Here is an 18,571-nt window from a genome sequence, read left to right on the forward strand (position 1 = left end):
AAGACAAGGAAAATGAAGCAAAATCAAAGGTGTCTTGTAGAAATAAGCACCTCTCTGTAGGCACATGAGCTTGAAGGACAAGGTACCGATGGCTCTAGGTGTTTGCCATATTAGATCACCTTTGAAAGTCTTGATACTATCAGCACTTGTCAGCTGGTGCCCAAAGATGTGCATTTTGAGATTGGGCCCTTTTCAAAGGAGAGCTTCATATTCCAAAAGGAGACAAATAACCACTGAAAGAGTCACGAATACCTATTCTTTATGGAAGATTTTGTCTTGGTTATCAATTAGGAAGTAACTGTATCTCTGAACTTTACATCAGACTACCAGTGGGTGTGCCCGATATTGGTTCTACTTAAAAAAAAAAAAAAAAGAAAAGTGGGGGTTGGATCAGGGCTTAAGTTTGATTGATAATATTCAATCTTTTCAGCGTGAATAATATAGTAAAATAACTGCTGCAAGTCACCTAATGACTACCTCCTAATTAGGTGAAATGTGTATGAATCCTTTTGGTATGCCACAAGGAACCTTTTGATGAAAAACCCAAGAAACAAGGTGGAACTTCAACAGACTTGTGAGGTCTTCCAGTTAATGTTTGATAATAGTGATAAATTTCAACACAGTAATATATTGGACTATGCAACTTAGGGGGGTCATGTACCCTTGCCCCAAAGATACAATACTTTTAAATGGGAGCCTAGACGGTCCAGACATTAAAAATTTGTGATAATCTTTTAAGAGTCTAACAACATTACCTCTATATTCAAAATAATGTAAGTATAATAGGACAATTAATGAATACCAAAAACCTTTTGTTAAATGTAAAATGCATTCCTACCAAAGTGTTTTCAACATCTGAGACCTTGAAGTTCCACTAAACAGTGTTGGTAAGAACACAATGTTTTCCTTCCCTTGCATGACATTATGTCTATTATTAAAGAATGTTCTCAAAAAGCAATTTGCAATGTATTTTCAACAGAAACAACTTAACCTCAATAAGAATTGTATATATTCAATATTTGATTCAGAAATAGTTACATTCCTTTTCAATGTAATGTGACTTTTCCACATGGAAATTTTAACCAAAGTCTTCCCACACTGCAGTAAAAGAAATCTTTTATATACTTTCAAATACTGTGCCTTTTTATTTAAAACAGTGTAAACATAACAACTCAACACCACCAATAATCGGAAAAAGACTGGTTATGTGAACACTAATTTCCTTGAATGCCCCATGAAAATAAGGGTAAATAAAACAGACAAATCTTCAGGAGAAGTTTCAGTTCACCTTAGCAGTGGTAAAAATATTGCTTTATTCCAAATGAACATACAACACAATTTACTGTTCTTTTGGGGGCTTCCTGTGAACTGAAAAGTCTGGGCTTTGTGATTTCAACAATTTATTCTTTCCATATTAACCACAGAAGCCAATGTCTTGGTCCACAAATAGTAGACTTGCTACAAAATAAATAGTAACGAGGATGACGAGAAAGCAAAGGGTAACTGTCAATCTGATAACTGGCTTGTGTAAATCATTAAAGTATGCATGATTCCAAATAAACACACATCCTCAACTCGCCTTGTGATACTGATATCATTAATGAGCCAATAGTTGTTCCTCTCAAAAGTATTCACACCAGAAAATGATCTTGACGTTGTCAAGAGTTTTATAGGACCCCGCCATGCAAGTGACCTTGATTTAAGAACTTACTAACTGAACTTTATACTTAGTGGATAAATTTAAAGTGAACAAATCTGAGAGGGAAACTTTTTTTCTGAATATTAAATTCCCTGATGTTTCAGAACAAATTTTAGCAAGCTTAATATGCACACACATGCACACACATACACACATTGAACACATTTGCATACAGCATACCTGTGCTCGGAGCGAGCAAGCCCATACCGACACACGTTTGTGTACGCACACGCGCACACACACACACACACACACATACACACACGCGCGCGCACATACACACAGGCACACACACTGAGAAATGCTCCTTTGGAGCCCCTACACAATCTCAAAGAAAAACACTTCTATTCGCATGATTTTAGTGACACGACATTGTGATTTTTCTCATCTCTTTTTCTATAATAATTTCCTTCACACCTCCCTCTGAGATTCTGCGCCTTCAAATTTCAGAGGGAGCTGGCACAGACGAGTAGCTAAGACTGCCCCCGATTACTCCTTCTATCTCCTGTCCTCCCCCTTCCAGAGTCTTTGTGCCATTCTTCAAAAATGAAATAGAAAACACTACATTGGTTGACATGACATCACCTGTGAGGAGGCTGTCGCATGAATAGAAATTTAGGGGTTGGGACCAGCAAGCCAAATGCAAGGGCCACCTGCTCACTGGCACATCCGCCCTCAGGATACAGCTTGTCTCTTTGAAACCTGGCCAGTGCTTTTTTATGAGGACACTGGTGCGGTGGGGCTGAGGGTCTGAATCACCCACATCTACTAAGAGCCAAAAGAGGCCGGTGTTGGGACTAACTGAAATTGTATTCAGAATTCTACCCAAAAGCTTTAGTTGTAAGCTTTATCCCTCCTGAAACGTTTCTTTCCCTTTAAAAAAATATTTTGTTAAAAAACAGTATGATATGAGGGCGATAGACTATTTGGTTTCTTCTAAGTAGATGCTCTTAAATTAATGCATATAAATAATTTGTGTTTAATTTCCTCTCTTTTTCCTGTTGAGCAAAGCATAGAATGCACAGATTCCCTCCATCTCAAGTCACTTGGTCAATGCGGAGTCTCTTTGTATTTCATTTCTTAAGACAAATTGTGCCTCTCGTTCTGATTTGGCCGTGGGGCTCAGGGGGAGAAAGGCTGTGTTTTCACTTGCACTGTCCTCGGTTTCTACGCTGGCCAGTTCGTAGTCCTCTGACCGCCTGGCATCGGTCAGAATTCGGATCTGCTCCTGGACAGTTTCTAGCAATATTTTCACTTCTTGTTGTTCTGCTATAAGACAATCGCTGACTGGGATACTCACATTGACAATATCAGCAGAGTAGGAGTTTTTGTACCATTTGATGCTTTTGACTTCAGAAATCCCTGGCATTTGCATGCAGGTTTCCTCTAGACCCACTGAAGGGATGATGGGCACGGAACTGGCCCGCGTGGATGAATAGCCCATCAGGTCTTTTTGATCCAAGCTATTAAAATAGGAATTTGTCTCTCTTGAAGGCAGTTGCATATTTATGGATGCATTTTGTTGGGTTTTTAAACCAGTGGAGGAATACCTGAAAAAGAAACACGGTGTGACATATTCTGCTTTCTGCTGTGCCTCCTTAGAGCAATATTCAGTCAACAAAGCACTTCCACATGCACCATCTCACTGAATTCTCACAGCAACCCCATGAGACGGATAATATGCTCCCAGTTAAACAGAGAAGTAAACTGAAGCTCAGAGAGGTGAAGTGACTTGCCCAAGGTCACACAGAAAATAAGTGACAGACTGAGACTCAAACCCAGATCTTCTTACTTGAAGTCCAGGGATCTTTCAACACACCACAGCTGTATAGGCAGGTGGGGTATAGTCTTCCTGACCTCTATCCTAGAATACAAAGTAAATGGGGATTGAGCAGGTAAGTGTGGCCTTTCCGTAGTGACAAACAGGAAACCCATAATGGCATTACTCCACTCCATCCATGTGACCACCCTCTCAGCCCGGGTTTAGTCTGTAGACTCGTGGCCACACTAGTTGGGGGTGATCAGAAAGCCCAACATGAAGCATCAAGGTGCTATCGTCCTGAGTGTTTCTGCTTCACACTGACTTTGGGGGAACCAAATCCAAATTTCATTGGCTCTCTTCTCTGAAGAAACTGCCTCACTGCCAGCCAGATTGCTGAGCCTACAAATGGGAATGGAGGCGTACAGCTCCTCGCCGGGGATGAACATGAAGTGAGCTCCATTGGGCCTCTACCAATATGGCAACTTTCCTCACATGGTTTCTGCAGCCACGTAAGGTAGTTCGCTGGTGCACGGCAGTAGCTTGTCAAGAATGCCAAGGTACCATTCCAGGTCATTTGAATATGCCAGGACCTGGCTAGCCCTCTTACTGCCTGTTCAGAGCTGGTGAATTTTCCAGTGCCAGAGATGGGGCAGGTATGTTGTGGATTCACAGAAAATGTGGTTTGGGGTCCTGAACAGTAGTCTCTATTCTCTCAGTTATTTGTCCTTAATTTAAATGTTAAATGAAACACCAAATTTAAGCATAATCTAAACATAGCCACCTTCCATATAATAGGTCTTATTCCCCTTGTCTTGCATTATGATGTAAATAACGATCATGTTTATAAGTGGAAAGAATAATTGCAATGAAGTGTCTTGCATACTAAATAGAAGTCTTTATTGTAAGGACACAATCAGAGAAATTTAGGTCTGTCTTTCCATCAGACAGAAAAGATGAGGATCCAACTTAGGTGTCTTTATATCTCCATCCTGTCTTACTATGCCTAGTACAGAGTTGGCAATCAATAAATCCTGATCAAGTGGATGCATGAATACATGAACAAATCTTCAAGGTAAGTGCTCCCTTTATATCCCAGTTAATGTCCATTTCAAACATCGTAACAGCTGACATTTGCAAAATGTTTTTTAAAAGCATGCTTATGTCTAATTACCTCATTTAAAAATTTAAAAACCCGTAGCTTATTTATTATTATTACCATGCAATGGATGAATAAACTAGATTAAGGGGCACTCAAGTGACTTCCCTCAAATTATACCTTTGGTAAGCAGCAGAGGAACAAGTTAATCCCAAATTGTCTGACTGTAATTCTTCTTATCAAAGCCAGAAATGAGTGGGCATCCTAAGGTGCACTACAACACCTTTTTAGGGATGTATAATCTTTTTACAATTACAGTCTAATTGTATAGTCATGTACAAGGAAATTCCCTGGGGGATCTTACACTGACTTTCACTTAGGTGTTACATGGTTGAAAATCTGACCCTAAAGTTTCTGATCAATGACTTAATTGCAACAAGAAAAAAAGGGGCATATGTCATCCTGTTAGCATCACTGATATGCATAAAGAGAGACGATGTTGCTTATCACATTCACCAATGGCACAAAGCCAAGAAATGTAATTGGGATAAAACTGTATTCCGCATAGGTATCTTCTGGGTGTATCAGTGGGTAGAATCTAACAGGTTGAAATGTGATGGTGACAGGTGCAAATTCTTATGTCAGCATCTAAACATTCCTTGTAAAACTGCTGGGTAAAGGCATAAATATCTCAGAGGACTTGGTAAATTGTAACCTCATGACTACATTGGCATGACGACGATGTAATCAAAGGCAATTCAAACCAAACTTGGGGCAGTCTTCTGAATAACGGACTGGGTGAGAAAGAGGAATTGCAATTAGCTTATGTGTCACCTTGCAAGTCAGGAATGGGGCACATGGCTGGCAAAAACTGAAATCTAGAATGTTACCATCACATGGAGATGACTTCGAACAATTAGAACTCTCCAAAAATGTGATTTCGTTTTATATCTGACATGATTTTAAGTCCCAGTGCTATGACAAGCTCTGCGACATGTGGGAATACTGACCTAGGGGGATTCCTCTGGGGACTAATTGAAGTAATGCCTCTGGGCTATTTAACCAGAGACCTCTCTTCCTTCTCAGAGTTGCTATGAGGGTCCCAGCACTGGTATTTGAGTAGAAGCTGTAGACCACTCTCCAGAAGTTTAAGTGAGAGCTAAATTTCTAATGTGGTTCTGGATTAGAAGACAGCTCGGAGTTCTGTGTCCCTTAAGATTCACTTACTCTTTCACAAGTTTGACCCATAGCTTGTCATTCAGCGACTTTAAAGTACCAGTTTGAGCTGTCCTTCCTCCAGAAATCACATGTGCATTTTATTTGTCACTAGGGGAGTCAAGGCATCCTTTTAAAGGATGAAGGAGAAGTTCCAACAGTTAGTCACTTGGTTTGGTTCCCGGGGACTCAGCGGTCGGGTCAAGGAATCTGCGTTTCTACAGGGGACTCCAAGCCTCAGGTCCTGGTGCGTGTGGCATTGAAATCAACTGGCTAACTTGAAGAAATCTGTTTTTCCCTCTGGAGCCATCCACGTAGCTATTCCATTTACACATCACCATCCATGAATGTGATTTTCTTCACATTTCTTTCCTGGTTTAGTGGTTCATTTAGTCAGAAAGGCCAGTATTCAATCTCAGTCCTTTTTTTTTTTTTTTTAAAGATTTTATTTATTTATTGGACAGAGAGAGACAGCCAGTGAGAGAGGGAACACAAGCAGGGGGAGTGGGAGAGGAAGAAGCAGGCTCATAGCGGAAGAGCCTGACGTGGGGCTCGATCCCGTAACGCCAGGATCACGCCCTGAGCCGAAGGCAGACGCTTAACCTCTGTGCCACCCAGGCGCCCCTCAATCTCAGTCCTTTTACATGGCTATGCCACCCTAGGTTGGCCATTTAAACTCTGCTATCCTTAGTGTGCTCATTTTTTAAATTCGTGAAGGATCACTTAGGTCTGTGAAGTTGCTAGCTGAGTGAGGTAGTATTCTGTGCAGTTTGGAACCCTTCTACTTTGGAGGTGGCCATCTACTTCTGTGATTCCATTCCTTTCTGTCCTGGCATATGAATACATCAGTTTGGTTTGCCTGACAAACCCTAGTTCAGAGCTCTGGAAGCCATTGCCACCCTTGTCCCAGGTCTATCGGTCAGGGGTGACGCTCCTGAGGAATCTCCTCTCCATCTCATTCTTTCCTCAGATATGTGCTGGGTTCAAGCTGGGCTGACGTAAGTGCCGAGGAGAGAAGTCACATCCACCAGGAGCCTAACTAGCAGACAGCGCCCACACGCTTGATAAACAAGCAGCAGATGGCTGATAGCTCTTGTAAATTCATTCACTCCCCCTCTGGGCTTGGGCCAGATTTGAAGAGGGCCTTTAGCTGTGAAATTCTATTACCAATCCCATTTCCAGTCCGGAGAGACGGTCAGTCCCCCAGGAGTGGAAAATAGCTGTTTTCAAGAACTGAGAATGAGATTGCTCCCTGAGATTCATTGTGCTGAGCGCACAGTGACTTCGAGTCACCATTTATCAACATCAGGGGCATATCACACACAGGAAAATACACGTGGCCAGCCAGCTGCAGAGAATAATCCAAACCCAATGATGATTGAACCAAAACAAAACTACTACTATGCAGACAAGAAGTGTAAGTCTTCCAGGAGGTGAAAGAAAAAGCAGTGCTTGAACATGCATGAAAATCTGAGCCCCTGAAGATTCGTGTAGGGAGGGTTCAAGCCTATGCGTGGCACAGGCTCAGAGCATCCTTATACCTGGGACATATGGGGTGAGAGCCATAAAGTGCCCAATGAGAAGAAAGACAGCATGGGCTGGGTTCTCTCCCCACCCACAAAATCTCTGAACTTGATTTCCCCTCACTCATTCTCACCCATATACATATTCCTAAGTAACAGACACTTTTAGTGATTTAAGAATCACTATCTGTGCTTAGTGATTCAAGAAGAAAAGTAATTATGAAACATGATTAATTATAATGAGGGGCTAAATGCAAGCCTCTTTTCGATACAAGGCAAAGAGAAATGCAAACTGCTTCTTGACTTGCATTATACATTTTGGACAACGTGGCTGTTATGCTGAATTTGCAAACTGTCACCCCAGATCTGTACCAAAGGTATTTTACAGTCCGTTTGGAATTGCTTCAAAATTACAAATGTCTTTCTGAAGAAATCTGTTGCTGAGTTTTGTCAGACAGGGCATTGCTGTATGTGTATCTTGCCAAGAAGAAAAGGAAAAGGTAAGGCTCTGTGATAGATGTCTCCTACCTGCTGTGGCCCTCAGTTTGATACAGACAGTCTGGAAAGATCATCCAGGCCAAAGCAGCATAGAAACCTGGCCTGCTTTATCCACAGTGATAAAAACCAGATGTAACAAGAACCTGGCTTGAGTGAGGAAATGGATTCCTGACATTTCTGGAATAAACCCTGATTGCATTGCTCTTGAAATTAATAGTTCTCTAACAGTTCCCGTGACAAGAAATGCTAGACTACTTCTCTGCTTACTATGTGTCAGGTCCAAGCCCTTTACACGTGTAATTTTTTAAAATCTGCCCAACAACCCTTAGGAAGGTGGCATTATTTTGCCCAATTTATACATGAGAAAACTTCAGAAGATAAAATTTTTTCAAGATGAGATGCAAACTCCAGTCAGTTTAAGGAAGGGCTACCATGTTTGATTGGGCGATTTATGCCAATTAGGTGAATGCAGGCTCACCCTACTCCACTCCATGCCATGAGCCCTATGAGGGTCTGCGTCCACTGGAGGAAAGGGCACCTTTGCACTGCAAGAATGAACAGCAGCCCTGGTGTCCAAGCCCATCTTTCCACACCTACACCACAAATGAACCTAGAAATCTGAGTTTAGCAAGTTGTACTTTGACAATATGCTGTCAGTATTGACTGAGACACGTTCAAGAACACTCTGGACAGAAGTAGATACTATGTATAAATTTATATACATTACAGGTGACTGTCGAGGGTATTGATCAGAGAATTGAGTAATTGTTTTTCAAACCTAAGAATGAGGGAACACATTAGTCCTCCTAAGAAATCTCTCTTTTTCTTTTAAATCAAAAACAAATCCCCGGTTGTTTTAGCAACTATATAATATACTGCCTAGATAGCTACGCACTTACTTGCTCCCTAGTGTTATTTTTCTGTCTCACATTTCCCCAATATCTATTTTCATTGTACCTATTCTTTTTAGTTTATCTTTTGTGGAACAAAGATAGAAGTAAGCATTCATAGACTATTAATGACAAAAATCAATGAAGAAAACCCCAAGGAATATAATAACTCAATTTAAAGTTTGAGCATTCATGATACCCTCCCTAAATTCCATTGCTTTTAAGACCTACCCTTGACAAGGTATCATATCCTGGTCTGGGATCCTTGATTCCTCAAGTTGCTGATATGCTGGTCCCACGATGCCACCCAGCCTACTTCGGGGCGAGGGGGGTGTTCTCCTGAAGGCATTCCTATGGAGCATACCACTCCTTTGCCCTGGGCTGCAGCAAGAGGAGAGATTCCTGCTGGGATGAAAGAAAACCAACAGATTGATCCTAGCAAGAACCTTTCATGTGGCTGCTCCAACTTCCCAAACACTGCCTTTTCACTCCAGGTACTCCAATTCTAGATTAGGCTTTCCATCCATGACTGTAGAATATCTGCTAGGAGGAGACCGGAAGTCATTGAATCCATTTACCCTTGTAGGAACTGAGACAAAGAGAAGTTCCCATGTTTCTGGCTTTCTAGTCTGGAGCACAATGTACTAAAACAATAGCAGCTTTCCAGCCAAAGATAAGAGGTGGGCTTAAGGAATTCTCAAGCTCCTCGTTCTCAGCCACCCTCATTATCCAGGATACAGTAGCTATCTCTCTAATAAAAATAAAAATGGCTTTGTTATTAGACACTGACAAAAACTAAACACAGGAACTCCGAAGGGATTCATGGGGAAAAGTTCACTTGTATTAGTGGTAGAATAAATAAACCTCATTTGAGTTGGCATCCTCTGCTTAACATATGTGCTAAATTCCCAGTTCACTACCTCAAATTTTCATCAATATTGAGAAACTAAATTGGTTTTCTTTTGAATTTGCTTTTAATAAACGTCTGATTATATATTTTCCTTGGCTCATACATCCAAATACCCAAATAACCATGTGTTTTCAGATGCCATCACAGGGCAAAAGGCATAAATGGGATATATCTTAGGTGACGTTGAGATTCCTACACAGATCATGCCGAGCAAAAGAGCTAGACTCTTTATATCAATTGCTAATTTGACTTGTTACCTATCCCATACCCATTTCCATCTTCAGCCCACTGAATGTACCCTACAGCCATGGGAAACTGGTAAGGAGATCTCTGTTCCTATGTAGACATTCCATCTGATGCCAGTTTATGTGGTCAAACATGTTCTGCGGTGTTCGGATAACAAGTGAAGTTAGAGTCTTTTGCTGTATTCTCATTTATCTCTAAAAATACCAACAAAGCCACATAGAGAAAGATGAAAAACATTTTCAAAATTTCAGCAAGCCTATCAAGCTCTAAAGGGACCAGTCTCCCAAAGTAATTTTACCCATGTCACTACATTATTTGGAGTTCTGGAACTTTCCCCTCTTCCGGCAATATTACTGTTATTTCTACTTAATAGATACAAAAGAAAACATCTCAAATATTATTTAAGATCAGAGTTCGAGAACCTGACATTTGAGTGCCAGTAGACACTGCCATATTTTTGGCAAAGTGAATGATCAAAATTTACCTTCTTCAAGCCAACATTAACTTTTTGAGTTTGTGCAAACAATAGGTCATACCTTGTAACATCGTATACCTTCATTCTTTATCAAAGTATTTCTTGTATGTTGACAACATAGGACCTCTCGTTAGGTCACTAAGGCCACAAGTTTAAAGAGTTCTAATAGCTATTTTTTCCCCTCCCTTCTAGCCTCTATCTGTATTATCCAGAAGCTCTTACGGAGTCTGTGGGGTATTCAGGCTTTGGTGCTAGAATTCGCTGCATCTGGGGTTGCGTCTCAAGTCTGTATATTGCTAGCACATGACAATGGGGTAAGTATATCTACCAGTCACAATCCTGAAGAGAAAGAGATGATACTCTAACTTGGGTCATTGGGGGAGATTTCACTATTTACAAAGGTGTCTTCAGTGTTTGAGGGGAAAAAAAAAAGCCAACATGGGGTACTACTCTATGTCGGGACAAGTAACCACAGAAAGCTGTTACTGTCCCTGTAACTGAAGGGACGAGGGCAAGGGAAACTACCAGAATGGAGAGAGAAGGCGAGTTGTAAGGAGAAGACTACCTGGCAGGCACTGTGGCCGCAGGAAGAGGGACGAGGGACGTAGCTGAGGCGAGCAGGGAGGGAGGGCACAGAAAGGCCAGGACTTCAGTCTCCTCCCATCCTTCCACCTCCTTCCTGTGCTTTGTATTGACAGCAGACAAGAGAGCCTGCTGCTCTTTCAGTGCACAGGGCAAGGCAGAAAAAGGTAAAAACTAAATATGGGTAGGAGAGGTGCCAAAGTGAGGTATTAGCATGGTGCTGCAGTATCTTCATAGGACTGCTGTGGGGCTAAAAGAGAGAATTATTCATGGAGCCTGGCAGGGAGTAGGGGCTCAGTGCAATGAGTTCCCCTGACTCCTCCTCCACACCTGACAACTCAACTCGAAGGCTAAAACCCTGATCTTATTTCACTCTAAAAACCTCCCATATGTGCTGTCCATAAAAGAGTTATATTGCTAAAGTGTAATATAATAGGTATGACATAACATAATAGATTTTTCTTTAAAAAGCAAGAGGATTGTTTTCCCTTTGAACTAAACATGAGAAATAATGGCTTTGAATTAATAGCTTTGTTATAATGAGTTATCCAAATAAGTCATGTTTGCAGTGCACGAAAAAGAAATTAATTATTCATAGCTAGCCAAACTGTCACAACAACAAAGTCTTCCAGTATGAACTAGTGACCCATCTTCAAAAACAGTTCTACACCTATTGATCAATCAACTATTCAGGCCTTCTAACCCAGTGGCATTCGGGAACTTATGGAGCAGTTTGCAGGATAGATAAATCAGCGACCTGGTTATCAATCATGAAAACGTTTAAGTCTACTGCATGTTTTACAAAACAAAAGCTATGATATATTAAACTATAATTTACAAAGTTCGAAAAGTGCTTTATAAATCAACCCTTGCCTATCTATCAGGACACAATGTATGCCAACAAATACTGCAATGTCGCTGAACCAAACAAAAAGGAAAATCTCTTAAAGACATCCTTATTTAATTTGTGAGTGGTCCTAGAAACATAGCAGAAGCCAAGTTTAAGAGGGGGGTATATGTCAACGAACAAGGAATAGGGTAGGGTATTTGCAGCTCAGCTATCTTAGAAACTGTAATTCTTTTTTATTTCAACTTTAAAACATTGATGGCATAATACAGTCCTAGAGTAATATTATACATAATTATTTTACTTGACTGGATGGGACACCACTTCAACGTGTTATAATCAGCAGGAGAAAATGTTGTTTTGGAGCAAATATCCATCTTATAAAAGGCTGCTAATTTTGGACTTATTTACCTAATTAAAAAACTTCCATTAGATCCAGTGAACTAAAATGCTCTTTTAACAGGGAAATATCTGTAAATGCCTCAACTGATATAACCCCAAACTTGTAGTTAATAACTGAAGCAATAATCCAACAGCCAAATATATCTCAATTCCAAGTTGAAAATATTTAAACCATTAAAAAAAACTTTTTTGCAAAATTTTGGTATCTCAGTCTCTACTCACATATAATGAGAGAAAAAAAATCACTATCCCATAATGAGGATTAGTATACAGAGAGACTGAAAACCTCCCAGTAAATGGGGCCAGCATCAAGAAAATCCTTTTTTAGGGGACTCATTGAGAGTCAAGGAAGAAGATAGTTTCCTTGTATAATGCATGTTTCTGTCATGGAGGTTTTCAAAACATTGCCTAGGTATGTGAAAAACAAGGGTCAACAATATTTATCTGTCATTGTTGGGGACAACTGGTGGCTTTTTTAAGGTTTTTTTTGGTAAGTAATGTTATATTCCTTTCAGAGATACAACATAATGATTCTGCAATTCTGTGCAATACTTGATGCTCACCATGATAAATGACAACTCTTATTTTGTACCTTCTCCTTTTTTGAAATTTTAATCTTTTCATATATATATACACATATATATATTTAATTTTAAAATACTGTACTTCTCACTAAGAAAAGGATGCTTAAATCACTGCACAGCTTCCACAAAGACTGAGGCTATTACGTTCAGAGGCACGTACACACAGCCATCAGTCCCAAACTTTGGCACTTGGTTTAGAACAAAGACTGCATTTTCGGAGTTTCAGATTTTTTTATGTGAAATGCAGCACGTGACTAGAGGATGCTGAAAACCTTGCTTGGCCTCAGAATGTTATGACACTTATAAGATAACCTTATTTTTGTCTTTCTCCCCCAAAGAACCAATTTCTATGGTCAGCTTGCAGAAGAGTGCCACCCCACTGGTAGCAGATCTCATAAACCCAAGGAGAAGACCTGCCAAGCTTCCTCCCCCTGGAAAGTTTTCTCTGTGTGAGAACCATGTTGGAAGACCTGGAGCGTGTCACATCAGCTGCCTAGGGAAGAATTAGTCATTAAATTTGCAGACGGTGCTAAGGCAGGCTAGGCAAAATCATGTTCTTAATAGTTTTTCAGAATGCAATTGTTTCATTCACTGGTCTGTGTCTGCAGCTTTGATGGGTGTTGTGAATAGTTCCTTCAGGCTTCTTACAGGGGCATGGCTGCCTGCCGTTAGCTTTGGTTTACGTGCTGTGAGCGGCTTGTGCATCCACTCCATGGAGAGCTACAGGGGAAGCAAGAGCAATCATCTCTCCTGAATCAGGCTGCCATTCGTTGGCATGTGTTGCCCAACGTTAGACGGAGTGTGAACGTGCCCATCCCCACCATGAGTAGCTACCTGTACCTGTGGTGTTTGACAGACTGGCTTCCTCTGTCAGGAGAAGGGACCTCTGGGAATGACTGGGGGCCGGCAAAACTTGACTCCATCATTTTCTCCAATGCAGTCACAGGATGCCTTTCCGCCTTTGAATACTGTGGGAAACCACATGCACAGAGATGAGCTGGAGGACAAATTAGGAGAGGAGGGCCTATAACACTATAGCTAGATATTGAGAAATTACTGAACTTGCCAGGAATTTGTCCACTGGGCACCTGATCAGGAGAATGATAGAGACATCAGTGGCATCCCATTTCTCCCACACTGAGTATGGTCTTTGTCCTTCCCCCAAACTCTCTCTGCTTAGATAAGGTCCATCCAGGAGGGTTCTTCACTTGAGAATTTTAAATATGTCTCCTCATTTCAGTCTACACCCATGGCACACTGTGCCTGACAGGCAAAAACATAAGTATTTTTTATTCAATATACATTTTATATACACAAAAATTAATTAGTAGCTGGATTACAAATAGTAGGGATTCGATAAATAGTGATTGAATGAACCTCAGAACATTCTCAGAATTACAAGGATATTAATTCAGAGTACCTGCCCTCGACTCTCCACCATTCCTCTCCTTCAGCCTTTGCCAAGCAATTACTGGGTTTAATAAGAGAAATTTGTGAGCTTTTCCGTTTTTATAGGTAGTAAGCCTTGGTTTCACCTTTGACTATGATATCTTATAAGGCTCAGGAGCCTTTGTGAAAACCTATAGAGTTGACACATTAAGAAAAACTTTGCCCCAAGGGAAATATCACATGGCATCTTAAACAGGCCGCAAGTTGTTAACTTTGATACTCCTGGGACACACAGCTCTTGAACAGGCAGCAAGGGTAGCAGGTTTCTCTTCTAGAAACTCTAGATAAAAACTACCCTGAGAAATGACAAATTTAGAATGCTAACCATTCCAGAGAAAATTTTGAAATCTGGATATTCATATCTAATGCATGAACAAGAATTTTACCAAAGAATGAAGACAAATATGCAATATGTATATGAAAAGGTGTACAACTGCATTCACTTGTAAAGGGATACAAATCAGAATAGAGAAAATTAAATTTCAAGATTTAGCAAAGGTACAGATTCAAGAAAATTAGAGTTGGTGCTAATATACTGGGGGTACAAATTGCCAATATGTTCCAAAATGTTAAATATACACTCTTTGATCCAGAATGTTACTTTTAGGACTTTACATCATTAATATGATTGTAAAAATTCAAAATAATATCATCACTAGAGTATGCCAGTGGTACAATTTTTAATAACGAAACAAAATAAATATAAAACAAAAACAACTGGACACAATAGAAATATTCACACATAAAAACTACACAACCATCAAAAAGAATAAAATCAAGGTACGAAAAAGTATGCATAATATAAATCCATTTGCATAAATAAGGAAAATGCAGTAAATAGATAATACATATATTACAAGTGTATATATGTGTATATACATATATGTATACATATACACACACATATATAGATTTTGTATGTACATGTACGTATACATTTTTCTGTGTGTGTTTGTGTGTCTGTGTGTTTCCCATGCAGCAACACAGGATGCAGATGAAAAAAATAAAGTATTAACTGGATGTTATCCTTGGGGGAAAGTGTATCAGTGAATACGGGCTATTGAGATTAGGCAAAAATGTCAAGGTGATGTAACTAACCTGAAGATTGCAATCTCTACTGTTTTCTTCTTAAGTACTTCCAAAATAAACCACATAGGGGCATAATAATCATGTCTTGAAATGCAATATTTTTTTTATAATAATACTTTTTTATTATATTATGTTAGTCACCATACAGTATGAAACACAATCTTAATTCTACAAAATGGACTCCGAGAAGCAGGTCAGACATTTTGCAAAATGGAGTAAACTGACACACAAAAAAGAAGATATGGAGATAATTTGGAAAAGGTGGCTATTTTCAATAATCCAAAATTACAAAGATATAAAAAATGATGTAAATACTTCCATGTGTGCTTTTTTATTGACCAATTAAAGTTATTACAAACCATCCATTGGTTTAGAAAAGTGCATCAAGTAGACATGTAACTGTAATATAACTCAACATTCTGACTTTCCATCTGATCTTCAGCTTCTATAAACGACCGAGTAGGGGTTTGTTTGTTTGTTTTTTAATCCCAATTTCTAATAAATTGGTTTAGAAGACAAGCTTGGATGCCTGGAATGTTCAGCTACAGAAACATGTGAGATGATCTGGAGACATCTGTGGTAAATGGGAGGCGATAAGTCTCTGCTCCTGCAGATGTTTATGGGGGCAACATCAGCCAAGTGTTTCTGGAGCATCTAGATTTTCTAGAGAAATCACTGAATCATTAAAAGTCAGCAAGTCATTCTTTTTTTTTTTTTTTTTTTTTTTTAGCAATGTATGTCAAACAGCCTAATTATGTGTTGGGGCCATTAGTTCCGAGTCTCTGCTTTTTTTGGGGGTGAGGGATACCAGTCAGTTTTTATTTTTAATTTATTTTAATTCTAGTGTAGTTAAAATACAGTGTTATATTAGTTTCGGGTATGCAATATAGTGATCCAACAGTTTCATGCATCAAGATAAGTGTGCTCGGGGCACCTGAATGGTTCAGTTGGTTAAGCGTCTGCTTTCAGCTCAGGTCATGATCCTGGAGTCCTGGGATTGTGCCCTGAGTCAGGCTCCCTGCTCAGTGGAGAGCTTGCTTCTCCCTTTGCCTGCTGCTCCCCCTGCTTGTGCTCTCTCTCTCTCAATCTTGCTCTATCTCAAATAAATAAAATAATAAAAAAAAAAGATAAGTGTGCTCTTAATTCCCATCACCTGTTTCACCTATCCCCTTACCCACCTCCCCTTTAGTAACCATCTGTTTGTTCTCCATAATTAAGAGTCTGTTTTTTGGTTTGTCTCTTTTTTTCTTTGTTAACTTGTTTTGTTTCTTAAATTCCACATATGAGTGAAATCATATGGTATTTGTCTTCCTCTGACTTATTTCACTTAGCATTATACTCTCTAACTCCATCCATGTTGTTGAAAATGGCAAGAGTTTATTCTGTTTTATGACTGAATAATATTTCTGTATGTGTGAGTATATATAAATATATCTGTTTTGTGGGTATCTCTCTCTCTCTCTCTCTCTCTCTCTCTCTCTCTCTTTCTCTCTCTCTCTCTCTATATATATATATAATCTCCCATATCTTCTTTATCCATTCATCTATCAGTGGATGCTTGGGCTGCTTCCATAATTTAGTTATTGTAAATAATGCTGCAATAAACATATGAGGTGCATATAGCCTTTGCTTTGAATAAGACTTTTGATCCTGAAAGTTAAAAGGCTTTGTTCAAAATCCTGGATGAAAGTTTTGAACAGAATCAACCTCTGATTTGTTCTTCCTATTCATAGTATCTATAATAGATACAATGTTCTAAATCTTTTCTTTCAAATGATTGCATTGTTGTTATACAGTTGCTTTCAATTGTACTATTTTGGTCAGTTAACACAAATTTATTTTCAAAATTTATTATTTTGGATTTTTCCTCTCTCACACAGACTTTATGAGAATCATTTTCATTTCAGTGGCCACATTTAACATGAGATTCAGGTTTAAGTTGCTGTATTCCTATCCAGGGTTGGTTGGAGTTCTCAGGAGAACCCAAAGACACAAACAGAGACAAAATAAAAGACACTAGTGGATTTTAAAGCACTTGGCATCTACAGCTACAGCAAACATTAAATGAAACCCACTGCTAACCAGATTAACATAAAACCTACACTAAATATCTGTTTACCTCAGGATTACCCAATGTATCATGTCTACCTTTTAACAAAGAATTATAAGGCATACTCTCTCTCTCTCTCTCTCTATATATATATATGCAAAATAAGCACCACAACTTGACTCAAATACCACAGAAAAGTTGGGATGATCAGACATGGAATTTAAAATAAGCACAATAACTATGCTTAGGGCTGTAAAGGGAAAGGTAGGCAGCATGTAAGAACAGATGGGTAGTGTAAGTAGAGAGATGGAAACTCTAAGAAATACTCAAAAGTAAATCTAGATATAAAAAATACTGTAATATAAATGATGAATGCACTTGATAGGCTCATGATTAGATTGGACACAACCAAGGAAAGAATCAGGGAACTTGAGTATTAATCAATAGAAACATCCTGACATGAAACACAAAACAAAAACAGTATTTAAAAAAAAAGAAGAAGAGAAAAAAGAAAGGAAAAAATGAATGATAAAATTGAAAAACTGTTGAACAATTTCAAATGGTATAACATATGCATAATTGGAGTCACTGAAGGAAAAGAAAGAAAATGGAGCAGGATAAATATCGGAAGTAATAGTGACTGAGAACTTTTCAAAATTATGGACAGACACCAAACCATAGATACAGGAAGGTCACAGAATATCAAAACACCATACAAATGGCTAACAGACACATGAAAAAATGTTCAAAATCATTAGCTATCAGGGAAACTCAAATCAAAACCACATTGAGATACCTAACCTTACACCAGTTAGAATGGCAAAAATGGACAAGGCAGGAAACAACAAATGTTGGAGAGGATGTGGAGAAAGGGGATCCCTGTTACACTGTTGGTGGGAATGCAAGTTGGTACAGCCACTTTGCCCTTCAACAGATGACTGGATTAAGAAGATGTGGTCCATATATACAATGGAATATTACTCAGCCATTAGAAAGAACGATTACCCAACATTTGCAGCAACATGGATGGGACTGGAGGAGATTGTGCTAAGTGAAATAAGTCAAGCAGAGAAAGACAATTATCATATGGTTTCACTCGTTTATGGAACATAAGAAATAGCAGGAAGATCGGTAGGAGAAGGGAGGGAAGAATGAAGGGGGGGGTAAACAGAAGGGGGAATGAACCATGAGAGACTATGGACACTGGGAAACAAACTGAAGGCTTCAGAGGGAAGGGGTGTGGGGGATTGGGAT

At 39.3% G+C, this 18,571-nt stretch overlaps 1 protein-coding gene across 4 annotated transcripts in view; it reads right to left on the minus strand.

Moving 5' to 3' along the window:
- Positions 1 to 1,228: 1,228 nt before the first annotated feature.
- Positions 1,229 to 18,571, minus strand: part of NRG3 (neuregulin 3) — a 1,003,086-nt gene continuing 985,743 nt past the window's right edge. For 2 of the 4 annotated variants that reach the window (XM_040623882.1, XM_040623879.1), the window contains exons 7-9: positions 13,570 to 13,697; positions 8,915 to 9,085; positions 1,229 to 3,249 (exon numbers count right to left, since the gene is read on the minus strand). In XM_040623882.1, the coding sequence (XP_040479816.1) occupies positions 2,742 to 3,249; positions 8,915 to 9,085; positions 13,570 to 13,697 (807 nt within the window). In that variant the 3' untranslated portion in view covers positions 1,229 to 2,741. Of the gene's footprint in view, positions 3,250 to 3,491; positions 3,564 to 8,914; positions 9,089 to 13,569; positions 13,698 to 18,571 lie in introns of all 4 variants that reach the window. The other 2 variants (XM_040623878.1, XM_040623881.1) reach the window with 2 other exon arrangements.

This window comes from Ursus maritimus, unplaced genomic scaffold, assembly GCF_017311325.1.
Source record: "Ursus maritimus isolate PB19 unplaced genomic scaffold, ASM1731132v1 scaffold_7, whole genome shotgun sequence".
Taxonomy (NCBI): Eukaryota; Metazoa; Chordata; class Mammalia; order Carnivora; family Ursidae; genus Ursus; species Ursus maritimus.